At 34.4% G+C, this 27,690-nt stretch overlaps 1 protein-coding gene across 1 annotated transcript; it reads left to right on the top strand.

Annotated features, from left to right (window-relative positions):
• Nucleotides 1-4,117: 4,117 nt before the first annotated feature.
• Nucleotides 4,118-26,432, top strand: Oseg1 (intraflagellar transport protein Oseg1). The gene is made up of 23 exons (XM_090104423.1): nt 4,118-4,551; nt 4,723-4,953; nt 5,360-5,570; nt 5,684-5,831; nt 6,225-6,379; nt 6,818-7,015; nt 7,233-7,370; nt 8,447-8,575; nt 9,241-9,405; nt 10,201-10,341; nt 10,602-10,699; nt 10,969-11,122; nt 11,373-11,531; nt 11,934-12,094; nt 12,971-13,099; nt 13,597-13,742; nt 14,209-14,359; nt 14,953-15,141; nt 17,270-17,378; nt 18,118-18,274; nt 21,150-21,322; nt 23,073-23,228; nt 25,329-26,432. The coding sequence occupies exons 1-23, from the start codon at nt 4,490-4,492 to the stop codon at nt 25,506-25,508; spliced, it is 3,540 nt and encodes a 1,179-aa protein (XP_089960549.1). The 5' UTR covers nt 4,118-4,489; the 3' UTR covers nt 25,509-26,432.
• Nucleotides 26,433-27,690: the final 1,258 nt, after the last annotated feature.

A 27,690-nucleotide genomic window follows, 5' to 3' on the forward strand; every position in this document is an offset into this window, starting at 1 on the left:
ACCGAAACCATTAATATATATAAACAACTATATCAAACCACCCGAAACAGATTATCACTAACTATGTAGTATAAAACAAAGTTGCTTTCCGCCGTCGCGTCTGTATGCTTAGATCTTTGAACTAGGCAACAGATTTTGGTGAGGTTTTTCAAATAGATAGAGTGTCTCTCGAGGAGGGTATACAATAATAGATAAAACACATGAATAGGTTTTAGACAAAGCTGGCGTAGCCGCGGGATAAATAGCGTGTTATGTGAATGACGTGTTTCCGAAAATTAGTATACATAATGTAATGCCATGAATTTACAGACATAAGAGGTTTTGACCATTTAGATTCTCTTTTTGTTTTAATAAGCAAGATATTGATTTTATTACAAGCGTCTATAAATAAATAGTATATAATGTAGAGCATTTTGAAAAAAAAAAACTATAGGCCAAGACTTTCCGGTCCCTAAACTTTGTTTTAATACAATAATTGATAAGGTTTAATTCAAATTACCCTAGCTTTTTGGAAGTTCAGTGTTCGGACTTCGGAGTTATAGCAAAATTTCATCAGATATCCACATCTTACCCTTAGAAATAATTTATGCAGTTTAGTTACAATACCAATGCTAGTTTGGAATGAAATTTTAGGCAACTTAATAATTATCCTAACTTGCTTCCCTCCTTTTATTTTTTGTACGCTGTTAATTTCTGTGATTATAAGGCTTCATTTTAAAATTCTAGCTCTTGTTCTACTATTAATTAAACGCGAAAGTTTGTAAAAAGGCGCAGATAGTTATTACCGGCCAGGTAGTGGTAGGTGAAAATGTGGCTAAATAGCCACATTTTAAATCAATTTTCTCCTTAGGTTTTCTCATTTCCGCTAATGCTTGATTGATTGATTGCTTGCTTTTTAGAACCATGTCATATTATAGTTAGACGTCTTATCGTGTGTGCGTTAAGTGTGCCGTTTTTGAAGATATAATGTGGTGTTGGTAAGCTATCTACTAATAATATCATTGGCTATAGGCATGGCCGGCTGTTACTTAAAAATAATGCGGATATAATAGTGCTCAGTCTGTAGTACCTAAATAAAGTTTGATGCAGAAAGCCTACCTACGTTTTAGCAGCAATTACTTGACGATAATTTGAGGTTCGAATTTCAGAAACAATCCATTGTTTGTTCTTTATACATATAAATATATCCAGACGAGAAACTATTTCACATAACATTATCGAAAAACACTAATTTTTTTTTAATTTACTACAAATGACCGAATACATAATTAACATTTTACAGTGTTTATTTTACAGATTTTACGTTGCCTACCTACTTTATCAAAAGCGTATATAGGTACCTAAACGTATTTATAGGTTAACACGAAAAAATTAAAAACAGAACTCAGCTATCATCTCTACCTGCGAAGCCGTGTTTAAAATTCATGAATTCAGTTTTGGCGGGCGGACCATCAAAATTCAATGATGAGTTCCGTTCATGTGATATCTCGTAAAGAGCAAGCCGCCATTTACATTTTAATTAAAGCCAGAGGGGATGCACCGGATAATTTCGAAATGGATTAATTGTGTTAAAGGACGTGACGCGGGCTAAGAGCTGAACATTTGTAACGTTTACGCGTTATTTTTTCTATGTGAATGTAGATTGTTAAATTGGAGATAGTGAGACAAATCGAAAACGTTTTTAATAGGTACTAGCTTACCGCCCGCGGCTTCGCCCGCTTTGACTAAAACCCAATAAATTATATACTAAAACCTTCCTCTTGAATCACTCTATCTATATGTATTAAAAAAACCCCATCCAAATCCGTTGCGTAGTTTTAAAGATTTAAGCATACAAAGGGACATAGGGACAGAGAAAGCGACTTGATGTATTTTTTAGTTATACCTACCTAACTACCTATGTTATAGTACAATGATGAAAATCTTCAGTAGGACTTTTTACAAGATTATTAGTTATTACCTATCTAACCTCTACCTTTGTTTTGCTTTAAAAAATTGTACTTGTATTTATAAGGAGGAACGCTGGCTCTTGAGACACAGAGTTACTCTAGTTCAAGAATCAAGAGTCAGCGTACATATTTTTGTAAGTTTATGTTTTTGGCAAAATAAAGATTTTATTTATTTAACTATTTATTTATTTATTTATCTAAGCATTGGATTCTCTGACGCAGGAAGAAGGAAGCCATTCTTCATGAAGTGGGAATGTCTGAAATTATATCTATAACGGAAACAAAATTCGCTGTTTTATAAATCATTAATCCAATGTTTTTATTAAGGAATAAATTAGATCAAAGAGGCTACTAGGCATTATATTAAAAAAATACTATAGTAAGTACTGCCGTAAGGTAAGGTTTGCTACAGTACCTATTGATTCTTATTCTATAACATTTACCTACCTTGTATCTGCTCAAGTTCACATAATATATTAAACTGGTCATTAAACTTTTTACACTGAAACTTGAAACTTTCCATAGTAAATTATCAAAAAGTTTGCCCTTAACTATCCAGCATCCGGTCACGGCGACAGGCTGTCTGATCCGCGCCGAAAAAACACTCATCAATGTTATCTCTAGTCTCCTGCTTCCAACGATATCTAATGTCTTAACAGCTCATAATGTTAATCACTGTCCACTGCCAAAATAAACCTTATGTCTTGTAGTTAAGGGCTTAATAAAATGTCAAAGGTACATACATAATTTATGGATTAGAGGCGGACGGTAGCACTTCGAATGTCACACATCATTTATAACGACTTTCGAATCATCAACATGAAATATTTCCAGAAATTTCACAGTTATTTTTTGTGTAGGGAAAAAAAGGAAATACCTAGCGGGTTCCCTGTAAGAAATTTAGATAGTAAACGTTTGAACAATTTTTATGTAGATATTATAAATTATAATATGTATATTATACAGAAAAAAGTCTTCAAGAAAATTCAAAAAATGCTGTTAAAACTGCTGAATAAATATTATAGGACAGTAGTAGCATGTAAACGATCACCAGGTAAATGTTCAGTTGAGAGGAAATCACTGAAAATCATTGAGTTACTAGTATGCACTATGTAGGTACTAGAGAGAAACTACTACTACACTCTTTGTAACACGAGTTAGAGTCAATCGTCTCAAACCAATATTTATTTGTTACATTGATTGGTTTTAATTTATAAGTAATAAGATGCAGAATATCTACAAAGTGAAGAATATCTACACTCACTCCCCCCCTCTCGCCACCGCGCTTTGTCGCACTGATTTTGTTCGTGGTGTCCTCTCTTTAATATAATACCTCAATGCTGACAATTTTTTTTCATGCTCAAGCAGCCAGCTGACGTACAATCGACCATGACGTATGGTAATCGGTCAGCTAACTTTGTTTTTCTTTTAAGATACTACATAAAAAAATATATAATAATTAATAAATAATATTATGACGGGATATTCTATAATTATAGGTGAAATATTTGTTTCATATAATATTATAGGTAGTGTTTATTTGAAACACTTTGTATAAAATAATATTATGCCACAGTACACGAGCCGCGTACCTAGTTTATTTAATTCGTAATCTAATAGCCAAGATATTTCACACAGCGCCATCTAGGCAGAAAAGTTTTGTTTTTATGAATTTAAAATTGAAGGACTTTCCCATCCATCCTATCATCATTCATCACAGACTAATAAAAATGCTATCATGCACTTTGCATATTATGCACTTTCAAAAGTTTATAGAATTTTGGCAAAAGCACCATCTACAGATCACCAAGCAAACTAACCGGTTGCTTGTGTTCATGGCTTGTGTTGCTTCAAATTGGTTACATACGTTTTTGATTCCCTAAGTTTTGTTGTCATAACGTCTCTAGATGGCAGAATTATCATTACTTGTGACAAAGATAATAATATAATCTTGTGGTAAAAAAACGTATATATAATGTGAATGTTAAATTACGCGCATTCTTTAGTTGTTAATTAATTTAGTAATAACCCATTTATTTTGTCATTCATTAATTTCTGTAATCATCAAAAATTTAGGTATCTGGAACCCTAATATAAAAAAATAAAATCTGTTTAAAAAGTGAACTTACCGTCAGCCGCCAGGCGCCAAATGATTCATATTTCGCGGCAAGAAATAGCAAAAACCTAATAAATTTTTAAATTATGTTTATGCTATTATTATGTATATGTTAAATTAATAGAAAAGTATTCCGTATTTAATTTTTAATGATATACATAAATTAAAATAAACCACAGTCTTTTAAAAAAGTTTGTGTTCAATTATAAAACATGAAAGCTTACGTCAAAAGTTTCAAACAATCGTTTGTTTACAGTTTTGTTGAGGTCGTTGGCAACCAAATATTCCATTTACGGCGTAATAAATATTGAAGTATCGTAAATCAATTGATTATCAGACATGAGGTATACTTCGTAAAAGTAAAAGTTCATTTAAATATATTGTTTGTTATTGTATTTATGACCAGTGCTTTTTCCCTGTCAAAATGAGAACTGTACCAAAATGGGTTAATAAAATTCATGAAGCTGATAAAGTAGAGTGCTCTAGGTATGTATAATAATCTAAATTAATATGTTATTGTGACTATGTAAATAGCCAGCCCTTTAATGACTTATGACTTTAATATCTCACCAATTAATTTTAATTTAATTTTAATGAATCGAATATTGTAACGCACTGCAGATTACCTGAATGTACTAATTCTCCCATTCATTTTAGTGTACAAACTATATGCTTTAGTCCAGATGGAACCCAGTTAGTTGTAGGAGCTGGCGAGAAAATTATGGTATATGACCCTAAAGAAGGTGCTTTAGTTCAACTTCTCCAGGCACATAAAGGCCCAGTACATGCTGTCGACTATTGCAAAGATGGCAAGAAGTTTGCGAGCGGTAGTGCTGATAAAAATGTTATTATCTGGAATTCTAAAATGGAAGGCATACTCAAATATTCGTAAGTACATTCATATGTATAAATTATTTATTTCACAGTCATTTTCATTCATTTACTTTTATGTATAAGAACAAAGTGTGACTCAATGTACACAGTAATATTTGATGTGTATGTATTTGATTAATTCATAGTGTTTCTATGTTGATTTTGAGAAGTCAACATGCAATGATATTCCATCAAATGAATGATTTTGTTTGTTCACTTTTCTGTTTAATTGTATGGTTCATTTTAAATTTTATATTACATACATAATCACTGAACTATATGTATACTCTTGCATTGGTATGAAAATTTATGCTGAATCTAAAATAGAGGTTAAAATTAAAATTAAAAATTAAATATAATCCACCTGCACACAAGTGAATATGAATAAGCTAAGTACTCTAAAATTCTAATCATATTACAGCCACAGTGAAGCAATACAATGTCTCGCATATAATCCAGTCACTTATCACTTGGCGTCATGTGCATTGTCAGATTTTGCATTTTGGTCTGCAGACGTGAAGGCTGTACAAAAGGTTAAATTATCTGGAAGAATAACCAGCTGTGCTTGGTCTTGGAATGGACAATATTTAGCAATAGGGCTGGCTAGTGGTGCAGTCTCAATGAGAGATAAAGTAAGTTAGTTTTCATGTCATATGATGTCTTTTCTAAGATTTAAAGTAGTTGTGCATGTAATAGGTTTTACTCTATATTTGTGTATAATTCATATTTTAAAAATATTTTTCAGGTTGGTGAAGAACTTCAAAGGATAGAGAGGGATGCAGCGGTGTGGGCAGTTGCCTTTTCAAAGAACACCCTATTAATCACTGATTGGAATGAAACACTTTCTTTTTATGACGTACTTGGACAGCAAGTTGGCAAGGATAAAAATATTGGTAATTTGGCCATAATAAGATGCAGATTTTGCGGCACATTTATACAAATTATGGTGCATTTATATCAAATGAACATAGAGCTAGAGCTAAAGAAAGAGCATTCTTTCGTGATATTTTAGTGTGAACTAACACTTGTATTCAGTGTTGTTCAGTATTAGAACATTGCATAGAATCATATCTACTATATAAAAATAAGTCGGATTTCCTTCCTGACGCACTCCAGAAGGCATGAACCAATTTCCACGGTTTTGAATTTGTTGGAAAGGTCTCGGGCTCCGTGAGGTTTATAGCAAAGAAAAAGTGTCTCTGGGGGCGAAACGGAGTTCGCCCGGTTTGCTAGTGCATTATAAATATAACGTCAGCTTAAATATTATTTGTTTGTTGTAATTTCAGGTTTAGCAGCCTTATCAATATCAGTTGTGGGAGCTCTAGTACTAGTGGGTGGAATTGGTGGTTGGTCAGTACTAACATCTGAGGGGACTTTAATTGTTAATACTGAATTGGAGTGGGTCTGGTCTATTGCCCCGTCACCAACATTTAATAGCTTGGTAAGTTTATCATATAATTATTAGATGTTCTCCATGCTACTTTAATTTTTCATTTTTTTATTTTTGTACTTACTTTTATCCCATTTGTATTATAAATAAGGTATAAATGAATAGAATTGGTTGTTTATAAAGCTATAAAAATAACATTCTTATTCCAATAACGGTATATTATTCTGCTGTTGGGAATAGAATAGAAATATTATAATATTTTATTTTTAAGCTATTGCATAGCTTCTATCGCGGGCCTTGAGCGCGGGGACCGAATCGAGAAATTCCGTAACGAAAAATCCTCACGCTTACCACTCCGACGGGCACAGGGTGTGGCTTGAAGGCACGCTATGCAATAGCTTTACCGCGGCAGTCCCCGAGTGCCACACGTCTTTTTTATTTTAATGACACTATTTTAGTAATAACTAATGTTATATTCATTTACTACAGGCTGTTGCATGTCAAGATGGAAGTTTGTGGTGTTATCAAGTAGTTTTCAACACAGTACATGGTTTATATAGAGACAAGTATGCATACAGGGAAAACATGACTGATGTTATTATACAGCATCTCTCGTCAGGAAATAAAGTTAGAATAAAATGTCATGATAAAGTTCAGAAGATTGCAATATACAAGCAAAAATTAGCAGTAAGTAACTGTTACATCTTTCTAAAGGTTGACACACCTTTGATATGAGGCAGACTTGTTTGATAAAAAATGTTTGTACATTTTTTGATCTACCCTGACTAGTGCTTTTTAGTTTTAAAAAGTTCAGTAGAAATAAACCAATTTGAAATATAAAGTAAGTCCTATTACCGATATATCTTGTTTTGAAAACAAAGAAAACTTTATTTTTATGTTTCAGGTACAACTACCAGAAAGGGTATTGATTTATGAACAGACTGACACAGACGGCTTAATGTATAGAGTGAGAGATAAACTTGTTCAAAGGGCAGAATGTTCTCTCCTTGTAGCAACCAGTCAAACTCTTCTATTATGTCAGGTAATATATTTACTTTATTTATTAGAGAGTAATATTTATTTAAAAACTACATTGAAAAATAAAGTATTGAAGTTTGTGCGTAGGCAAGATTATGTTTTCTAAAATGCTACAGCGAATCCATACTAATATTATAAATGCGAAAGTAACTCTGTCTGTCTGTCTGTTACTCAATAACGCCTTAACTACTGAACCAATTTGCATGTTTGGTATGGAGATATTTTGATACCCGAGAAAGGACATAGGCTACTTTTTATTGGGAAATATGTACCACGGGCGAAGTCGGGGCGGACCGCTAGTGATTTATAATTTTTTTATTAATATTTGTTCTATACATAAGTACTAGCTTTCCGCCCGCGACGAGCTTTGTCTAAACAAATTATGTATAATATTAAAACTTTTCTTGAGAACCATTTTACCTGCTAAATAACCCGTTTCAAAATCTGTTGCGAAGTTTAAAGATCTATATATACGGCGAGAAGCGATTATGTTCTATACGCTAAAGCGATGTAATTCTTGCAAAGCAAATTTTAAATTCATTATTTTTAAATATAAACTATGCAAGCGAATATGTTTTTTGGTTACATTACTATAAGAGTTGTATATGTATACTGTATAGTTTGTTGAAGAATTATTTAAACATTTGACCCAGTTCATGAAACTGGGTAAAAAAAAAACTACTATCATTATGTTTCAATTTCCATAAGGACTAATCTTATAATACATATATATATATATATAAATCTCGTGTCACAATGTTTGTCCTCAATGGACTCCTAAACCTGCACTTAACCGATTATAATAAAATTCGATCCAACTTGAGAGATTGGATAGTTTAAACATGTAGGTACCACGGGCGAAGCCGGGGCGGATCGCTAGTATTATACTGAAAATGGTATTTTAAATATATTAATTTAATATAACATCATGTTGGCCATGGCGAAACATTTAATTAGTGCATAAAGAAAAATGTTTAATATTGCCTTGTGCTATTGGCGATTTTAACAATTACACTTTAATCCCTAATTAATCTATTTTAAAACATTTAAATGGTGTGTAAGCTTGTAAAAATGTTTCAGGATACCAAATTAGCTTTACTAGGAGTTCAAACACCAAAGTCATGGGAAATGCCTGCGCCCATACGTTATGTTAAAGTTACAACCTTGTATTTTCAAGAAGTTCTACTTCTGGGATTATTAAATGGACAAGTAAGTACAAGTTTTATGAAATATTTGATGAGTCACTGATAACTGTAAAACAACTATAATCCAGATATTGGCTTCCAAAGGTTTCGCCGGGTTATAAGAAAATCCCATGGAATTTGATGTTTCAGTGCGATAAAAATTAGCCTATATCACTAACTAGCCACCTATTTACGTACAGACATAAAAATCGTACAATAAAATCGCTCTGTTGCGACATTAAAGAAATGCAAACAAACACACATTCGTATTTATTATCTAAGGACATAAGGACACACAATAATCAACAAGACTCACAAACACTCATAAAAATATATTCCTCGAAAACTACAGCCACGATATAACGTTAATTTGAATGAATGTTTCATACAATGTTATCATACATTTTTTCATGACGTGACAACGTCTTATAATTCGATAGAGCCGGCTGCACGCACGAAAAAACATGACTCATGCGGCGTTACCTCGCTCTGAGGCGTTCCATGTAAGGCTTGAAGTGCAAGCGAGAGCGCGGAACGAGCGACAAAGAAGCACAATCGGACGTTGTCACTTTCAACTATCGTCAGTAAACCGACTTAACAGCCAACCAATTTTTTTTAATAAGCACTTATTACTCTCTGATCTCTCATTTTATAGTGTGTTAAAGTACGGACATAATATATATCTTCCAGATATACCAAGTAGAAGTACAAACGGGTAACTCCAAAGTGCTACTGCACACGGCGGCCAGCGTGCGCTGTCTGGACGTGAACGCGTCGCGCACGCGGCTTGCGGTCGTGGACGAGGCGTCCGTGTGCCGCGTGTATGCGCTGCCTACTGGAGAGCTGTTGTTCACTGTGAGTTTGGTTTTAGCCCGGCCGTACATGAACTGCTCGAGCACTTAACGACTGAGCGACGTACACGAACTGCTCGAGCATTTTACGACTGAGCGACGTACACAAACTGCTCGAGCAGGTAACGGCTGAGTGACGTACACGAACTGCTCGAGCCGTCGGTCGTTGACTACTCGAGCTTTCGTTACAAACCACGCAGTTGACGGCTTAAAGCGGTCGCTACTGCTCGAGCAGTCCGTGTACGGCAGGGAATGAATGTCTATAGTTCACCGCGCGGTCGCGGCTTCAAGCCGTCGGTCTCAACTGCTTGAAGCGGTCCGTGTACGGCCGCTTTTAGATTCGTCTTCTCTTCTCTATACATATATATAAAAAAGAAAGGGTGTACCGAGCACGCGTGTCAGAAGTGAAACTTCTTTGGCAAGATACAAAGATATCAAAATTGTCGCTTTACTCCATGATGATTTTACGTATAATGTCACGTCAGAATGTTAGTTTTTCTCCTCCGAAACCACTGGATTGACACTCATGAAATTGTGAGCCTATTGGGTAGATCTGAGAATCGGCCAACATCTATTATTGATTCCTCTAAATCATAAGAGTAAGGCATACAGTAATTTGTATTGATTGTTGAAAAACAATGATGTAAAAAATAATTTGAATGTTAATTTCGCCGCCAACTGGTTAATCTGCGGCTTATTTTGAAGAATAAACATACACACAAGCTTTTTTATAGTATATATATTAAAATAATATGAACCCTGTAGTAAGTATGATAGTCAATAATCTAATAAATTTCAGGAGGAAAATATATCATCAGTATCATATAACCTGTGGTTTGATGATCTTCTCTGCCTGTCTGGGGGAGACCTGTTATCTATAAAGGCCAGCAACTTTCCCGCTGCTACGCAACCGCTAAACGGATCTGTTGTTGGTTTTCAGGTATTTATTTATTCACCTATTATTATTTTTCATAGTTTTGTACCAACTTTAAGTTATATTTGAAAGATTATTTATGAATTAATGAAATTAAATACTCAGATGTTTTCACTGAATTAGTATTGTGTATTAAATATTCATGTTGTAATGCATGGTTTTCAATTATAATTAATAAAAAAATTAACATTGTCTATAATTTTGCATAAAACGTTAAATATAAATGTACTGTTAAATGATTTTAAGAATATGTATAAAAATTACAGGGTGGTCAAGTATTTTGCCTGCAGTCCAACTCCATGCAATCTATAAATGTTCCACTCTCACATGCAGTTCACCAATATGTCCAACAAAAGATGTTCAAGTAAGCATAATAATTATAATATTTTTATTTTCTACTAAATGTAATTCTTGCTCTATTTCTTTGATTTTAAAATTTTTCAAAGATGTAGATAATTGTCAATATAATATGGTTCCTAAATTTAGAACAAACTCTTTTGGAGATGTCTTCAGAGCAAAGGCTCTGAACCGTATTTGAATTTAGATAATTGGGGGTACTCATAAACTGAATTTTAAAAACAACAATTGACAATAAGATAGTATATCTAACAATAATTATGATATTCTTTTAAGTGAGGCATACGCAGTAGCCTGTTTAGGAGTAACTGCATTAGATTGGGAGCGACTTGGTACAGCTGCGTTAGAAGAATTGTCCTTTGAAGTGGCCAAAAAAGCTTTCCAGAGAAGCGAGAATATTGTGTTCCTTACTCTTATAGATCAGTTGCAGGTAAATGTTTTGAAATAAAAGAAAAACGCTAATCAAAACAATTATGAACTTTTTATTACAAGCTTAAAAATGCCCTAATTTACCGTTGTACATACGCTGTGTTAGTTTTTAAACAGAACAGGTTCTTTTCGAACTTTGTGGGGAATGGAACTCATCTATTTACCCTAGGCAATTGTTTTTTTATATACCTACAATTACTAATTCCATATATAGAGTATAAGTAAAACAATAAAAAATACCGTTTATTTAGGAGCGATTAGACACAGGAGAACGAAGAGCAGTGATAACAGGTGATGTTCTTGCTTATCGAGGCCGATACGCAGATGCGGCGAGATCCTACCAGAGTATAGCGAGAGACGACAAGGCACTCGACATGTATGTGGACTTGAGAATGTTCGGGAAGGCTCAAGTGAGTTGATAATATTAATTTTTTTATTATGTATTAAATAATGCTAATAGAATGACCCATTAGATTTTGGTACTCTAATATGATGATGTTGCTATTTTAAAAGTAATACCGGGTGTAATCGTTAAGTGTTCATAGGCGATTATACACTGAGAGATGGGAGTGTTTAATGTTAAATTTTGGGATATTTTTAAAAACTTGTTGTTGTCATTTAACTCATTAGTAAACTACTTTCGATACCAGTTTAAAGGTTTTTTTCATATCTGTAATAGTTACGGAATAATCGCCTGTGCACACTAAACGATTACACTCTGTATGTGATTTGTTATGACTATAATGTCTCTACACTCTACCAACATAATTTTTAATTCTAAATAAATATAAAAATCATTATTTCCTCGATAGGAATTCGTCGGTGAAGGTGAGAGTCTCACAGCACTAACACGTAGAAGAGCGGAGTGGGCGCGTCGAGTGAACGAGCCAAGAGCGGCGGCTGAAATGTATCTAGCGGCGGGAGATGTGAAGAGAGCGGCTACTATACTGGCTGAGAGCGGGAAACGGGATATGTGAGTGTAGTAGTATCTTGCTTTGAATCACGTAAGCGAAATGTTTTCGCTACAAAGCATATATAATATACAACTTTCCGATATAATTCATCGGGGCCTTAACCGCCGGCCAGTCGAGTAGACTGGTCGAGGAGCCACGGCCCCCGGGGAAGGAGCCGTGGGTTATGTCGAATTCTTACCGACTAAAATCCCACTGTGTTCCGTCGAGCCGCTTTAATGATGGGGCCGCGGGTATTTGTTAGAATTCTTCCGCGACCTGCCTGCCTTTTTCCAAATTGGGATTGTTCATCGTGTGTGCTATAGTAGGTAGGGACAAAGTAAATGACATACGATGGGTTTTAAGAATGTTTGCGTGCGTCGAGTGAACGAGCCGAAAGCGGCGGCTGCGGTATATCATACAGTATGATGAATGAATGTGTGTAATAGACTAGTTGAGTGCTTAATACATTGTAAAGTTTGCCATAAACTAACTGTGTTGGTCTGACTGGAGGCAATATAAACTTTGATGTTTTTCAAAGCATAGATAATTAATTCGTGATTTTGTCCAATGGTAGTCTTAATTCCATTTTTACACGCTTTATATTAGCTTCACCTGTATGTTTGTAACCGACTTCTTTGGGCGCGATTTTGACCCACTTTAAACGGCCAGATTTCGTTCAAACTTTGTAGATTTATTGAGGGCCGATGACAATACACTAATTTGATAAAATAAATAATAGTTTAAAAAAAAAAACACGCTTTTTATAGAAAACCGAACTAAAAGCGTGTTTTTTAGTTTTTTTTAACTATTATTATTAACAATTTTGATAGCTGCTTTTCTGTAATCTCTACTTGCAATACAATACTTGACGAAATCAACAATTAATTCTTTCCCAGGCTAATAGAACTAGCGCGCAAAATGGATAAAGGTTCAAGCGAGTCGCTCCGGCACTTGGCCGACGCACTTGTGACCGCCGGCGAGTATCCCACCGCTGGGGATGTGTATGCAAGACTTGGCGATTATAGGTATTATTTATATGATGATACTAACTTTAGACCCCTACTTGGGTCATAAGTACGATGCATAAGTAAGAAGATATGTTTTCATCTCCCGCTATGTGTTCAAATTCGAACTTCATATTCACTCTCCAAGATTGGATCTGACCTGACCTGACGCATAGAAATACCGTTTTCGACAAATCTGCATTAAAAATAGAGATGAGGGGATTTATGTTTGATCCATGTTATATTTTTATGACAATAATATGTGTATCATCTCCGGTACATTCAGGGATTTATCAAAAATACGTACAAGAAGACGACCCATTAAATCTTGTGTCACAATGTTTGTCCTCAATGGACTCCTAAACCACTTAACCGATTATAATAAAATTCGCACACCATGTGCAGTTCGATCCAACTTGAGAGATAGGATAGTTTAAACATGTAGGTACCACGGGCGAAGCCGGGGCGGACCGCTAGTTCTTAATATAACAATAATAATAGGCTATTAATTTTCTCAGGAAAGTAGCTCAATTAGCAGTGAACACTGGCGAATGGTCGCGAGCGTTCGCGTTAGCTCGCGAACACCCAGAGTGCAAACATGATGTCTACTTACCGTACGCGCATCGAATGGCGCAAGAAAATAAATTCGTGGAGGCACAAAAAGGTCTGTATGGATTTGTCTCGTTTAATTGATTTTTCTGTGTACTTTTGGCATATTCGATGTTGTCTGTGGGCTAGTTTTGATCTGTAAAATATTTAGGAGGTATTTATCATTCAATTCAATGCAAATATATTTTGAAAAACAAACGAAAAGTCTTGTGCCTTAAGTTTAATTACAGCGAAGTTAAATCTATAAGAAATTACGTTTCAACATAAATAAATTTTGAGAAAATCGCTGGAAAAATTGGTTGTTTGTAAAGTAGGTTTACGATCGAGATGTTTACGTGATAACATAATGCAGTGGCAGCGCTCGAGATGAGACGGGAGATCAGTCCGTCTCTCTCTCGTTATACCTGCGATCGCGCTCGTGAGGTTTTGGTGTGACACAAGTTTCTGAACATGTCACCCGACTAAAACGATTTTAAAAACGTTATCACGTTAAAAACATTAAAATGAATTCTCCTATCTAGCGTACTACATGGCGGGTGAGACAGCAACAGCCGAGCGAGTGCTGAGCGTGCTAGTGAAGAACGCAGTGAGCGAGGAGCGGTTTAGTGACGCGGGCTACTTGCACCATTTACTGGCCGCACAGTGCTTGGAAACTGCTGCTGATAGTCACGGGTATGTAGCCGTAGGGGATTATGTGGTGCTGAGCGTGCTAGTGAAGAACGCAGTGAGCGAAGAGCGGTTTAGTGACGCGGGCTACTTGCACCACTTACTGGCCGCACAGTGTTTGGAAACGGCTGCTGATAGTCACGGGTATGTAGGGGTATAATAGGTGTATTGGTGAATAAATTTGAGGATTTGATCTTCTTATTAAAATATCAATTTTATACATAACTAGGTTTCCGCCCGCGCAGTCAAAGAAAAACCCAAAATAGTTCCCGTTCCCGCGGGATTTCCGGGATTGCGTCATTTTCCCGAGATAAAAAGTAGTTGTCCTTTCTCGGGTATCAAAATATCTCCATACCAAATTTCATGAAAATTGGTTCAGTAGTTTAGGCGTGATTAAGTCTGTCTGTCTGTTACTGAAAGGAGAGGCTACTTTTTATCCCGGGAAAATGACGCAATCCCGGAAATCCCACGGGAACGGGAACTATGCGGGTTTTCCTTTGACTGCGCGAAGCCGCGGGCGGAAACCTAGTTTCATATAAAGATTTTAAAATGCGATGACCGCATACATACAGACACATAATAGAGCGTGTACACCGCAGTGACCGCGCTACATCGCTGCACCGGTACGCGCACAACGACCGGCTCGCGCGTGTGTACCACGCATACGACGCGGTGCACCGCTGCGTGCACGAGCCGTTCGCGCTGAGCCAGCCGGACGCGCTGCTCAACGCGGCGCGGTACGTGCTCGCCGCGCTCGAGGGCGAGCCGCCGCCGGGCGTGTCTATGTTGTATCCTTTTTTTAAATAAATACATAAATAAACTAGCGGTCAGCTCCGGCTTCGCCCGTGGTTATGTTTAAACTATCCTATCTCTCAAGTTGGATCGAAGTGCATGGGAGTGTTTATTGTAACTTTTTTGGATATTTCCCGTTTTATTTTTAAAAAGTTATTATTGCCATTTTACTCATTAGGGAAGGGCTTTCGATATCAGTTTAAAGTTTTTTGATAGCTGCAATAGTTACGGAATAATCGCCTGTGAACACTTAACGATTACACCCTGTATATTATGTATGTTGTTAAAGATTAGGGTTGTTGAAGTGTATTATTATAGTTATGCACGCGGCAAGGAAACCGGAGCTCCCCGCGGCGTAAGGTGGTTAGGTCCGGAAATGGAACGACGATATTATTTAATATCGTCGCCCATTGGCACTCCCGGATCTCGAAGGGCCGCCAAGAAGCGGCAGTCGCCACAGACGGCGGGGGTACAAGGCCTGGCTGTTAACCCCCGCCGTTCAAGATGATAGACGGCAACCGTTGGGTTTTAGTGGGTATGGCTTCGTGCGAGTCCCACATACCCCCTTGGACAGTAAAACTGGCGAGGGGGATGCGTAAAGGCATTTCCCAACGTAAAAAAAAAAAAAAAAAAAAAAAAAAAAAAAAAAAAAAAAAAGGGTTGTTGAAGTGTTTTGTATCCATTATTACTACTCGTAGCGCTTTTTTTCTTCTACTTTAAACTTTTGGTAGGATATATAATTATTTGTAACTTTTTAATGTGTTAAATGAAAATTTTCCGTTTCATCCTATTAGTATCAGTATTGTTAAATTTTTGTTTACTCTAAATACGAAACTCTGGGAGAATATATTATTATTTCACGCACTAATGGCGTATCGGATATGGCTGAAATTTGAAAGAAAGCAAAATATGTACTTAATTAGCTAGTAATTAGTTTGTTAATTAGCTCGTAGCCTGGGAAATGAAAAGGATAGACGTATTATAATTATTTTATTTTGGAATCACTAGATTCAATCATATAAACCCCTTTTCTCCTCACGCAGTACCATAATAATAATATGATCTGATATTGTGTCAGGCTGTGTCGTTTTTGATTATGCAACCAAGTCTCCAGATTATGTATATTAAAATGTATTTGCAGTAGAAGACAATGGCTTTAATTGCACACATACTTACACATACACATACTTATTATATTTATATAAATATTATTCTTAAGTATAGTTAAACCCACATATTTTTATGTTTAAGTAATCAGAGATTTAAGATGTTTGTCTTTTGAATAATTGCACAAGTATTACCATCTAGTATCGATTAGCCCTTTTTTCGTAATCGAAATTAGAAAACGTATTCATCAGTTTCGTTAGTGAAATTCGGCAAAATAACATAATATAGAGATTATTAATTCGATGAATATCATCAGCGTAACCCAATTAAAAATGTTTTGAACAAGTTTCTCGTTCCCCATTAATTAGCGTTTATAATTTGATGATAATTTTATTCATATGTAACTCGGCTGGTAAGGGCAGGTGCTTTTTGACGGGCAATAAAATATAATGTATACTTTTCGTCTAGCTTCATATCGACTGCTTACGCGGATGTGACCTAGTTTTTACAAATACTATTAGATAATGAATTGCATAATGTTTTGGGATCGATTATTCGATCGATATTTTTTAATTGAGGAGACATTATGTTCCATGATTTCAGGTTACAAAAACAAAATCAATTTTTGAAAAAATAATTATTTTATTTATTTTTTATTCAAAATTACATCCAAACCGGTGTGATTTAGCTATGAAAGCGTAACGGGCAGACCGACAGACTCGCATTTATAATATAAGTATGCATATCGTATCTTATCATAATTATGAAAATTAAAAGATAAAATACTGCAATAAAACAAAAACATTAAAGTTTTGCTTATCATTTTTGGGTTTAATAAAAATACCATATACCATTAAAATTTTGTTCAAAAGTCAACAGACTATTGACCTTGGTGTATTTATCTTTGCACCTTTTTAAAGGTTTATTTCCTGTTGCATATTATCTGTAATATGCAACGCAAATGCAATCAATTTAATTAACATAAGTTTTAAAAATTTGACCTTAATCGGAGTCCAGCTGCCTCTATCTGTGTATGGCGAAACAAGCGAAGGTATTGAACGCCAATCTATTGGCCCGTAAGATGCTGGACAAAATTTTGGCTCTACAAATTCCGCAGAAGTTTCAGGTATGTTTCGAGTTCTAGTTTGTATACTATAAATTATAATTTAATTGTTTAATATCTTAGATGAAACAGTACTGAAATAAGTTCACATTTATAGATTATACGATTAATAATTATAAAGAATAAATTGTTTTGAAACTCGAAGATAGCAATTAGTATTTTCAATTATTTCAGTTTTTCTCTTACTTAACGAGTTAAACGCGAGACGAAATGTTACATTAAACAACTAACATTATTCATATCGTTACTGGCCCGGTGAAACCGTTCTTGTAGATTTTGACGATAACTCATTTCGGAGTCATTTTCGACACTTGAGAAAACATCTTACCCTACCTACCTTACCTTACCTTAGTATATTAACAACTAAACGGGTGGTGAATATTATATACTGTATTTTGACGATTCGACGACACAAAATTGCTCATAAAGGAAGTGTACCTAGTTGAATCAATAAATGTTTGAGATTTAGAAATTAAAGACTTTTTAACGGATTTTAAACGCGATTTATTCATTCTATTATTTCATCTATTCTATATATCTATTATTTCAGTCTCCCCGTGACCACGCTCGCTGTAGTGTTCGAAACGTCGGGAAAAATAATAGAATGAATAAATCGCGTTTAAAATCCGTTAAAAAGTCTTTAATTTCTAAATTTATAATACTCGCGTAAAATCAAACACCATCTCAAACATTATATTTTCATGTTTGAGATGGTATGGCATCGAACAAATGTGTCTCCCAGGAGAGCGTAGAGCTGCTAATGCTCAAGAGCGGCGCCAGTGCTAGTGCGGGCGAGGAGGTGTCCCCGCTGTGCTGGCGCTGCCGCCGGCACGCGCCGCCGCTCGCCGCGCGCTGCCCGCGCTGCGCCCACGCGCTGGTGCACTCGCTGGCCACGCACGGTGGGTATAACGGCGAGATTACAGGGTTTCTTCTTTAATATCTTTTTTTTTATGGTAGAAGATGGCAAACGAGCCGACGCCTTGCCTGATGGTAAGCTAAGTGCGCCGCTCATAGACTACCGTAACTGGGTTACGGGTGTTGCCTACTGGTGGAGGGAAAATAAGTCGGGTTAATATATAGTTTATATATAAAAATAAGTCGGGTTTTCCTTCCTGACGCTATAACTCCAGAACGCACTCAACCGATTTCCACGGTTTTGCATTCGTTGGAAAGGTCTCGGGCCCCGTGAGGTTTATAGCAAAGAAAAGGTGTCTCTGGTGGCACAACGGACTTCGCCCGGTTTGATAGTAAATAATAAAATTAAATATTCTACATTCTTATAAAAAATAATTGTTCTCTATAGTTGAGCCAATTTAATAGGCAACATTTGACGTCTATCAATTTTATCTTCGAAGAGAGGTAACCTGCTTAAAAACATCGATTAAAGTGAATTAATCGATACCGACTTGAAACATTTGTCAATCGACTTGAAAATTGAGATTCATAACTAAATAAAACTAAATGATAATGTTCTTGTTTTTAGGGTTTTTTTTTCATATACCTAATGTTCTAACGTAGGTAACAAATCACTACATAGTATAAAACAAAGTCGCATTCTCTGTCCCTATGTCCCTTTGTATGCTTAAATCTTTAAAACTACGCAACGGATTTTGATGCGGTTTTTTTTAATAGATAGAGAGATTCAAGAGGAAGGTTTTAATATATAATTTATTGGGTTTTAGACAAAGCGGGCGAAGCCGCGGCGGTAAGCTGGTATTGTATAATTTTAATTACAGAGATCAGCATTTAGAACACAAAACAACTTGTACTTATCTTTAAATTAATGTATCTCGATTATAAAACAATAACATAATATTACTAGATAGCTCAACAATGGGACATATCTGGTTACTAATTCTTGTGTTATTGTAACTTAATATCGCAGCTTGTTTTGTTGTAACTTATTATCTGAATACGCAGTTTTGTAATAGGTACTAATGCGTTACTCTGTATTAGCATTTTTATTTATATAGATTGTACCTACTATTTAATAATTTTAATATGTAGTTTTATTGTTATATATATTTTTTTAAAGGGGGGAATGATGTACACGAACACGTACTATGAAAGTGTGAGAATGATGACACCGCAAGGTGCGTTGTATTATAACTCAGTTAATAAAACCAGTTGATATCTAACGTCCGAGTGTTTCACTTGTGTCATTGTTCCCTAATCACTCACGACATACACATTACACATACATACACGGTACTTTACAAATCAAGTATATACGAGAACAGATCTATTCGTTTTATACAAAACTCACATACTAAATAAATTAAGCTCTCACATGTGCTAAGGGGATGTTCACTAGCGTTACCTAGCTTAGTTGCCCGCTACGGCATAAATCTATGCAAGCCGTTCGTCTAGGCTCCACCTAGTGTTTCTATAACTAATATAGTAATATATTATTCAAATACATAAACTACATCAGCGCCAAGTTTCACCAAAATCCGATCAGTAGTTTCAGACATCCAAACTTTCATATTTGCAATATTAAGTATTAAGTATAGATTATAACGCTCGTTGAAACATTTCATTTATTTTGCATAGTCCGTTTTTCGAGGGAAACTATAAGCTATTTGAAATCTCGCTACGGCGAATAGGAAAGTATTGTAAAAAATGGGGAAAAAAGCAGAGGAAGTTTCATGGAACACAGTCCGCACCCCGTACTCGGAAACTCGTTCAAACAGATTGCATCGCATTGAAATTTGTTTTTAGTAAGAATAGTTTGGACATAGCCCCAGGTACTATGCACACTGATACGCTTGTATGTGACTTACAAAGTATGTATAGAGATGCTCATCAAGAGAATTTAAAAGCTATTTGTTTACAATTTTTAAGAACGTTGAAGATGATTAGATTTTTTATTAATTATTATTGTTGAAATTTTATTTCAAATTATAGTTATTTTTTGTAAAAATGTATTATATTCTGAATTAACATAAATATATATGTTACCTATGTAAACTAAATTGACCATTATTATAGGTGTAGGTATACAGTACATCAATAAATCTTAAAACATAAAACTAAAGCTGTATACTAAGTATAGATAATTAACTATAGTTCCGAATTATAGATGTGTAGTTTTCAAAAATTTCCTACGTTTTCGTTGCTAATCACAGCAAAAAGACACTAAAACAAATCTATATAAATAAATGTTCCAAAAGAAACCCCGGATATCGACTTCCTATACCCACATTGAGAAAGTCTTTGTTATTCGATATGTACCTACATGTGTACAAACCAGTAACAATTTATTAGTAAAACATCTGTAATTAAAACAAAAAAATATTCTCCACAAGGAACATCTGACATTTTGTATAATATAAAGCTTGGATTCATTCAACTGTTTTCTACTTGTGTAGATAAATATCCTTAGTACTTCTTTGTATTTTTCAGTAGAATCATAATGATGCTTAGCGGTTTTAATATAGCTAGACAATAAATATATATATAATAAGTTTGTAAATGTGTACCAATATGTGTACGTTTTATGCGCGTTTTTCACTTCAAGGAAAAACAGATTAAATTCTATCCGAGTCTATTGTTTACATAACAAACAATGTTTTTCAAAACGAAATTCAATTTTGATTTTGCAGAATACAAACATGGAGTTTATTTACAACAAATACGTAGAAATATTCTAACAGCTTTTTTACTTTTATATTCCTCGAAATCAGTTTTATACGAATAGGTTCAATACCTTTTTTCAAAATATTTTAGAAAATATTTATGTACTAATTAACCTTATTTAATATTAAAATACAGAAGTCCTGCCATTGGTGCAATTCGTCCCAGCGGAGGGTATAACTTATGAAGAGGCGTTACAACTAATCGAAAGAATGCCGCTACCAGAAGAGAAAATGGAAGAACATTCCGAAATATTAACAATCAATCACGACATTGATACTGCTGACCCTTTCTTGGATAAAATTGAAGAGGTAAGAGATTTAATCATTTAATAAATAAGACCAGGCTAGATGTACCAAAATATGGTACGGTAGGTCTAATGAGTCTAAATCTAACTATAACTAAATGTATGTATTTATAGTACAATAAAAATTACAAGATACTATGGAAATTTACTAATCATGTGTTTCAATTAAGTTAATAAACTTTCATAATATATTTTTTATTTCAATCGCGAGGACATTTTTAATAATAACTTAATATGTAAGGACTCAATACATAGATGTGTCCATGTTGATTATTGGTTAAGATTCCCAATCAATTTATAGTCTTTCGGTCAGCAGAAAGTTACTTTCCCTAAAATATACGATACAGGTGTAAAATGCATCTGCCACACTATTCAATTTAAAATGGAAACCCAATCAGTGAAAGAATATCGAAAAAATTGGACTGGTTTTTCACTTTAATGTTTCGTTTCAGTTTTAACAGCTTTCAAAATATTACAAACTCGATAGTTTTAGTTGCAGCTTAGTTTACCTTTCTCGTGGTAACGAATGAGCAAATTGAGTGAATTCTGCCGGGACGGTCCGTGCATTGTCCATAGTACAAGCTTTGTTTAGTTTGAGAGCAAATAGTTGCACTCAACCTCTATACGCGAGAGTCAACACACATATTGTGAAACTATTTTTCCGATGATAGAACATAGTTTTTTAATATCATTTCATTTGATACACTAGAAAGCTTTCATTTTATGAAGACTTGACTGTACTATATTTGAAACTTATACAGGCGAACTGTTTATAAAAATTATTTCAAATGTAGAAAAATTGCGATATGCGATGCACATACTTTATAGTAATGGAGTGCTTTCACTTTGTATATTTATGCACTATATTTATATAATATCTTCGTCGTAGTTCGCTAGTCTCAAGTCTCAGTCTAGATTGGCCGCCGTGACTGAAATTCGGTCAGCGGGACTCGTATACGGGAGTAAAATTTCCTCTATTTGCTCTCGTAATGTGAATCTGCACGATTGAAAACGCGAGCGGGGAGACGATTGTTTGCTTTTATTTTTTTATTTAAGAATAACGGATTTGATCCGGAAATTCATTGGATTTTTCTTAACATTTTAAATGTATTGAAATCTAAAATCATTAAACTAAATCAATTCCATGTACAATCACACTCTCGCTCTCAATAAAACTCATAACTTCACGAACACATACACATACGCATGCATACAAATAAACGCACACGCATACACACACGCACGCACTCTCATGCGGTGGAAATCGTCCGCAACTTCTACAGATCTAATGAGGTGTCGCCTATTATAGTCATTGTTATAATATATTCATTGAGGTATAAATAATGGTTTCATTTTTAGGGTTCCGCACCCAAAGAATTAACCAGATGATTTTTATTTGCAGATGCTCTTTCGCTTATTCGTTAGTAACCCTAAACGGGATTACCAATGTTTTGTAGTTGCTTCTATCTTGTGTGTGCTACCCTAAGTTTCGCGAGTCCAACTTGTAATTTTATATTATAACTAGCTTTCCGCCCGCGGCTTCGCCCGCGTTTTCAGAGAAAACCTCGCATAGTTCCCTTTCCCGTGGGATTTCCGGGATAAAACCTATCCTATCTCTCAAGTTGGATCGAAGTGCACATGGTGTGCGAATTTTATTATAATCGATTAAGTGGTTTAGGAGTCCATTGAGGACAAACATTGTGACACGAGATTTATATATATATTAAGATTTCAATCAATGTTGTCATATACAGGATGACGATACCGGCGTAGTGGTGTGCAGTAGACAGGCATTGTTGCAGTTGAACCCAGCCGCAGTGCTGATTGTGAACAAGCGGCCGCTCACACCGCTGTTCTATAGGAACATGCTGCCAGAACTGCCCGTCACTGTGTGCGATGGGTGTAGTAATGTGAGTTTTGATCTAATTGTATTGAAATTATCAAATTATTTTGTGTGCCAAAATAATAGCAATAGTAGAAATAACGAAAAATATAACTTAAAAGAAAAATTGATATTTAAAAGTAGTTTTATAAAGGTACTTATGTTTTTCTACTCGGGTCGATCTTGGCGAAGCCGGCAAACAGCTAGTAATTTATTAAGAGTTTTATGAAATTCTTCGTCATTATTAAGTCTTGGAATCGAAAAAAACAAGTATAAAAAGGAAGATTCCTCCGATAATTAATTAAATGGTATAGAAAAATGAAAGTCGAATATCGTTGAAACTACTTCACAGTACACAGCTTAGAAGCATCTCGATAGACAAGAACTTTGAATATAAACCGCACTTATATTGATTCACCGCACCGTAATATAGTAAATTTTTCTCATAATTCATCTTACTAAAGCTTATTAAAATAAAAAGGTTCATTATTTATTTATTTTTTATTTAACGATAGAATCCTCACTTCACATTATAAAGGTGAAAGAGTGTTTGTTTGTCTTTCTTACACTTCGCAACCGAACGAAATGTATGGTATGATTTTTGGTTGGAGATAGTTAAGAGACTTTTTCACATCTATCATTCCCATACGAATTTCCTTTGACAAAGCGGGCGAAGCTGCGGGCGGAAAGCTATTATGTATTACGACTACACACAATATTTGAATAATAGGTTTATGCTCGTAATGCACACACAATAAACATATTATTCCAATATTTGCAATATATACGTGCATCGTAAATAATTAACATTTCGGCTACTATGAATATTTTATCAATAGATACGACAGTAACAATATTATCTCGGAAGCGAATTGTAGCTGACAGACAATGTAATGAACCTCATTGTTACGTTTTAATTGCAGTGTAAACGAATTTGTTTCCAATTTGATATAAAATAAAATCAAAGTGCAAAACAAACGAAATTATCTCGGAAACAAATTGCACAGTTAGACAGGGCTTAACTATCTCAAAGAGCATTTTTCTAGGACAAAGTAAATTAGAGAGCTTTTATGAACACAGTAGAAAATTGTCTTGCAGTAGTCTATCTATATTTAAGAGAATACTTAATCATAAGTCCGTCAAGCACGGCCCGAGTAATAGCAACGCATTTCGCTCGTATAGCTTATTTTCAGTTTAAATATGTTGATAAATGATGTTGATGTTTAAAGTTGCATAACTTCTACGTTGTTTTTTTGTTTCGGGCTTATTAAAAGTATTCCGGTTTAAAAAAATTGGTTAGTTTCCGATGGGTTGTGACATGTGTTAAAATTGGTCGCCCCAATGTTGCTTTGTTAGGGGACACCGGTCCGATATTCGTTTTTCGCTATCAAAATTAAATAATTACAGACCGATCGAATGCAAACACAATTGCACTGGAAAAATAGAATTTGAACAATGAAATAAGACACGTGAAAATAGTATGAAAAACGTGATTGAAACAACGCTATTCGGAACTGTTTATGGAGTAGAGTATAAACGAGAGCGATTCTCTCAATGTTTTATTAAGTTTTCAATCATATTCTTGGCTCACGTTTTCATATAAATTTGCAATGTTTTCATCATTCAATATGTCTATAGACACTGAGACACTGCAGTCTGGGTCTATTATTTTCTGCTTTCCCTATTTCTGGTAACACGTTCGTCACGCCTATGTTTATCAAATTATGCCAAAATATTAACTTTCTTGACCCGGAACAATTACTTAACGCCTGTAGTACAAAAGTAGTACCTTTCGTGGTAACTTACTTCTCACACTAAATAAGTGCTTTGGTTTGTTTAAATATATGTTTTAGTTGATGAGTTGTGACACAATACGATGATATACTATTTTATTTTGGTTAGAATGTTGTTTTATAATTTGTCCAAAAATATTGGTATTCATAAATCCGTTTCCACGAATTCTGTGTGAAAACGTATTATATCGGTTTCCTATTATATTCGCTATTTGTTAGCTAAGCTTTATTTTGTATGGAAATATTCTAGGTAAAACTGGTGTGTAATTGTAAGTTCTCATATTATTATAAGGTAAGGTAATTTAGTGTTTATTATTATGTTATGTTTAATACAGTTGTTCTACATGGAGGACTACGAAATACAAGTATTGACGAAGGGTCACTGCGGTTTCTGTAGGTATTCCGTCGTAGAGGACAAATCTCGAGAGAGCTCTATACACGACTCGTCTAACAACGACTCTAACGAATCCACTCCGAACAGTCCGAGCAATGGACACAATATGTCGTGGCGATAATTGAATCGTATTTATTACATATCGTGTATCACAGAGATTCTATTGTATGTGTTCTTATTTTCACGGTTGTGTCTCTTTGATAATGTACTTTTTCTATGAAAGAATAAGTATTTTATTAATAGCTGTAAAAAGTTACGAACAAAGAATATTTTGTTAAACATGATGTAAGCCATATTTTATTGTACAGTATTATATTGAATATGTGTTTTTACATATTCGCCAATAATATCGCCAGTTTATTGATGCGACCTTATTTACTAGGTATTATTAGAAGTAATGTACAAAAAACCAGTTCTCAATGCATTTTGCCCCAATACTACTAAATATTTTGATAACTCGGAACAGCAATGAATGTATTTTAAGTTTTAACAACTGTTAATGATTTACAAACAATACGTTTACGCTAAAACTGTCTAAATATCAATTCAGTGGAGCCAGATATTGTTATTGTTTCATAATGATAATAATTGGTTATTTAACTACAAGTTTTGCATCGCTCGCAATGCCCGTATTAAATTGATGTTGCAACGTTCAAAACTATGTGGATAAAGCTTTTATACGCTTTAAAATACGTTTTTGATTAAAATTTTAATAGTTTGGTTACAGGATTTATTTTGAAAATGTAAATTGTTATTCACGTCTTAATTACATATTGATTTTTCGAATGTTTAATATGTTGGTGAAAATTGTTTTCGTAACGAGTTGTTTTAACAGGCGCCATTTAATCGGTGCCTCGTTAAATATATTAGATTATTTATAAAATGTTTCTCTTTTATTTCTAAGTTTGACTTTTTACTATGAATGTGTGAAATACAGACTTGAGTTGACCACTCAGAACGCAGTCAATACTTCTTTATTTCTGTAAATAAGACAGAAACGTTTATTGTATTAAAATTAATAATAATATATTTTTTTTTAATTAAATCTGACCATTTATTTTGTTCCAATAACATGAAACAAATGTTATTGGAACACATTTATTGAATTATGGATAACTTTCCAACGAATAATCTTATGTTTACCTACTATTGGAAAGAACTCAATATTAAACTGGAAAAGTGTAACGAATCTTCCCTCTTCACTTGAAAACTATTGATTATAAAACTGTATTATTAGTTTTATGTACGATCTGTCCATTAGTATTAATATATGTGTAGTATTTAAGTATTCTTATGTGTATATTTGAATGCAATATGTGATACAAATAACCGTCCCATCGAAATAAATATACAACATAACATTGTAGTTTTATTTAACGACGAATCTTTAACAGCTGTCTAGATTTAAATAGCTAATTAAGTAATATTCAAGCTTCCCCGTATTTTTTGCATGCTTTGATGATCCGCAATAATGAGCGCGCTGTAGGTTCGTAGTGTCGATAGGGATGACAACCATTAGTTATTTGTAAACCAAATAGAAATTTCCGAAGAGACCTCCCTGCATTGTATAGGTTGCATTTCTAACAAAAACCAACTTATTCTTATCGATTCCATATAAAGAGCACTGCTCGTGATTTCATTCAATAGAATCGAAATAAGAAAATAACATTTAAAGTGAATTTTAAAGCTTACAATAATATGTTCGACCGCAGTTTATAGATGTGTATTAGATGTCGATCGTTTTATTGTTAATATATACATTCTAGCTAAGCTCAAACATGAGCATTTTCAATATGCACCTGAAAATTTATTTTCCTCTCACAAAGGAATAAGAAATTGATTTGAAAAAGAAAACCTGCTATACCCAACTATTATATATACAACGAGTAAATTTAAAGGTGTTGAACAGCTATTCACGTTAGATGCAGGTATTCGCATATTTATGAATATAATATATTCATACAACAGAAGAATTGAATTTAAAACTTATTACTGTCATGATCATTTATGAAATGAAAAATAACATGTAAAATATGCATGATAACTATAAAATTATATCTAGTGAATATCCAATGAAAAACTTTCGGCCATATTAACTAAATAAAAAGTAATTCTCAGTGCTGAATGCCCTAGATATGTCTATGTCATTTTGCCGGCGACAAATGGGTGCTAATTACTTTCTGATATACCTTATGCCGGCTTCACCTGCATTTCTGGGAACTACTTTTGGACTTTTTAGCATTTTTCCTCAATTAGTCATTTCTGCTGACGTGGCAGAGGACACGGAAGATGAACACGTCGAT

Source organism: Colias eurytheme, chromosome 1 (genome assembly GCF_061535395.1).
Source record: "Colias eurytheme isolate Ceu_HAF_F1 chromosome 1, ilColEury1 Martin Lab GWU primary, whole genome shotgun sequence".
Taxonomy (NCBI): domain Eukaryota; kingdom Metazoa; phylum Arthropoda; class Insecta; order Lepidoptera; family Pieridae; genus Colias; species Colias eurytheme.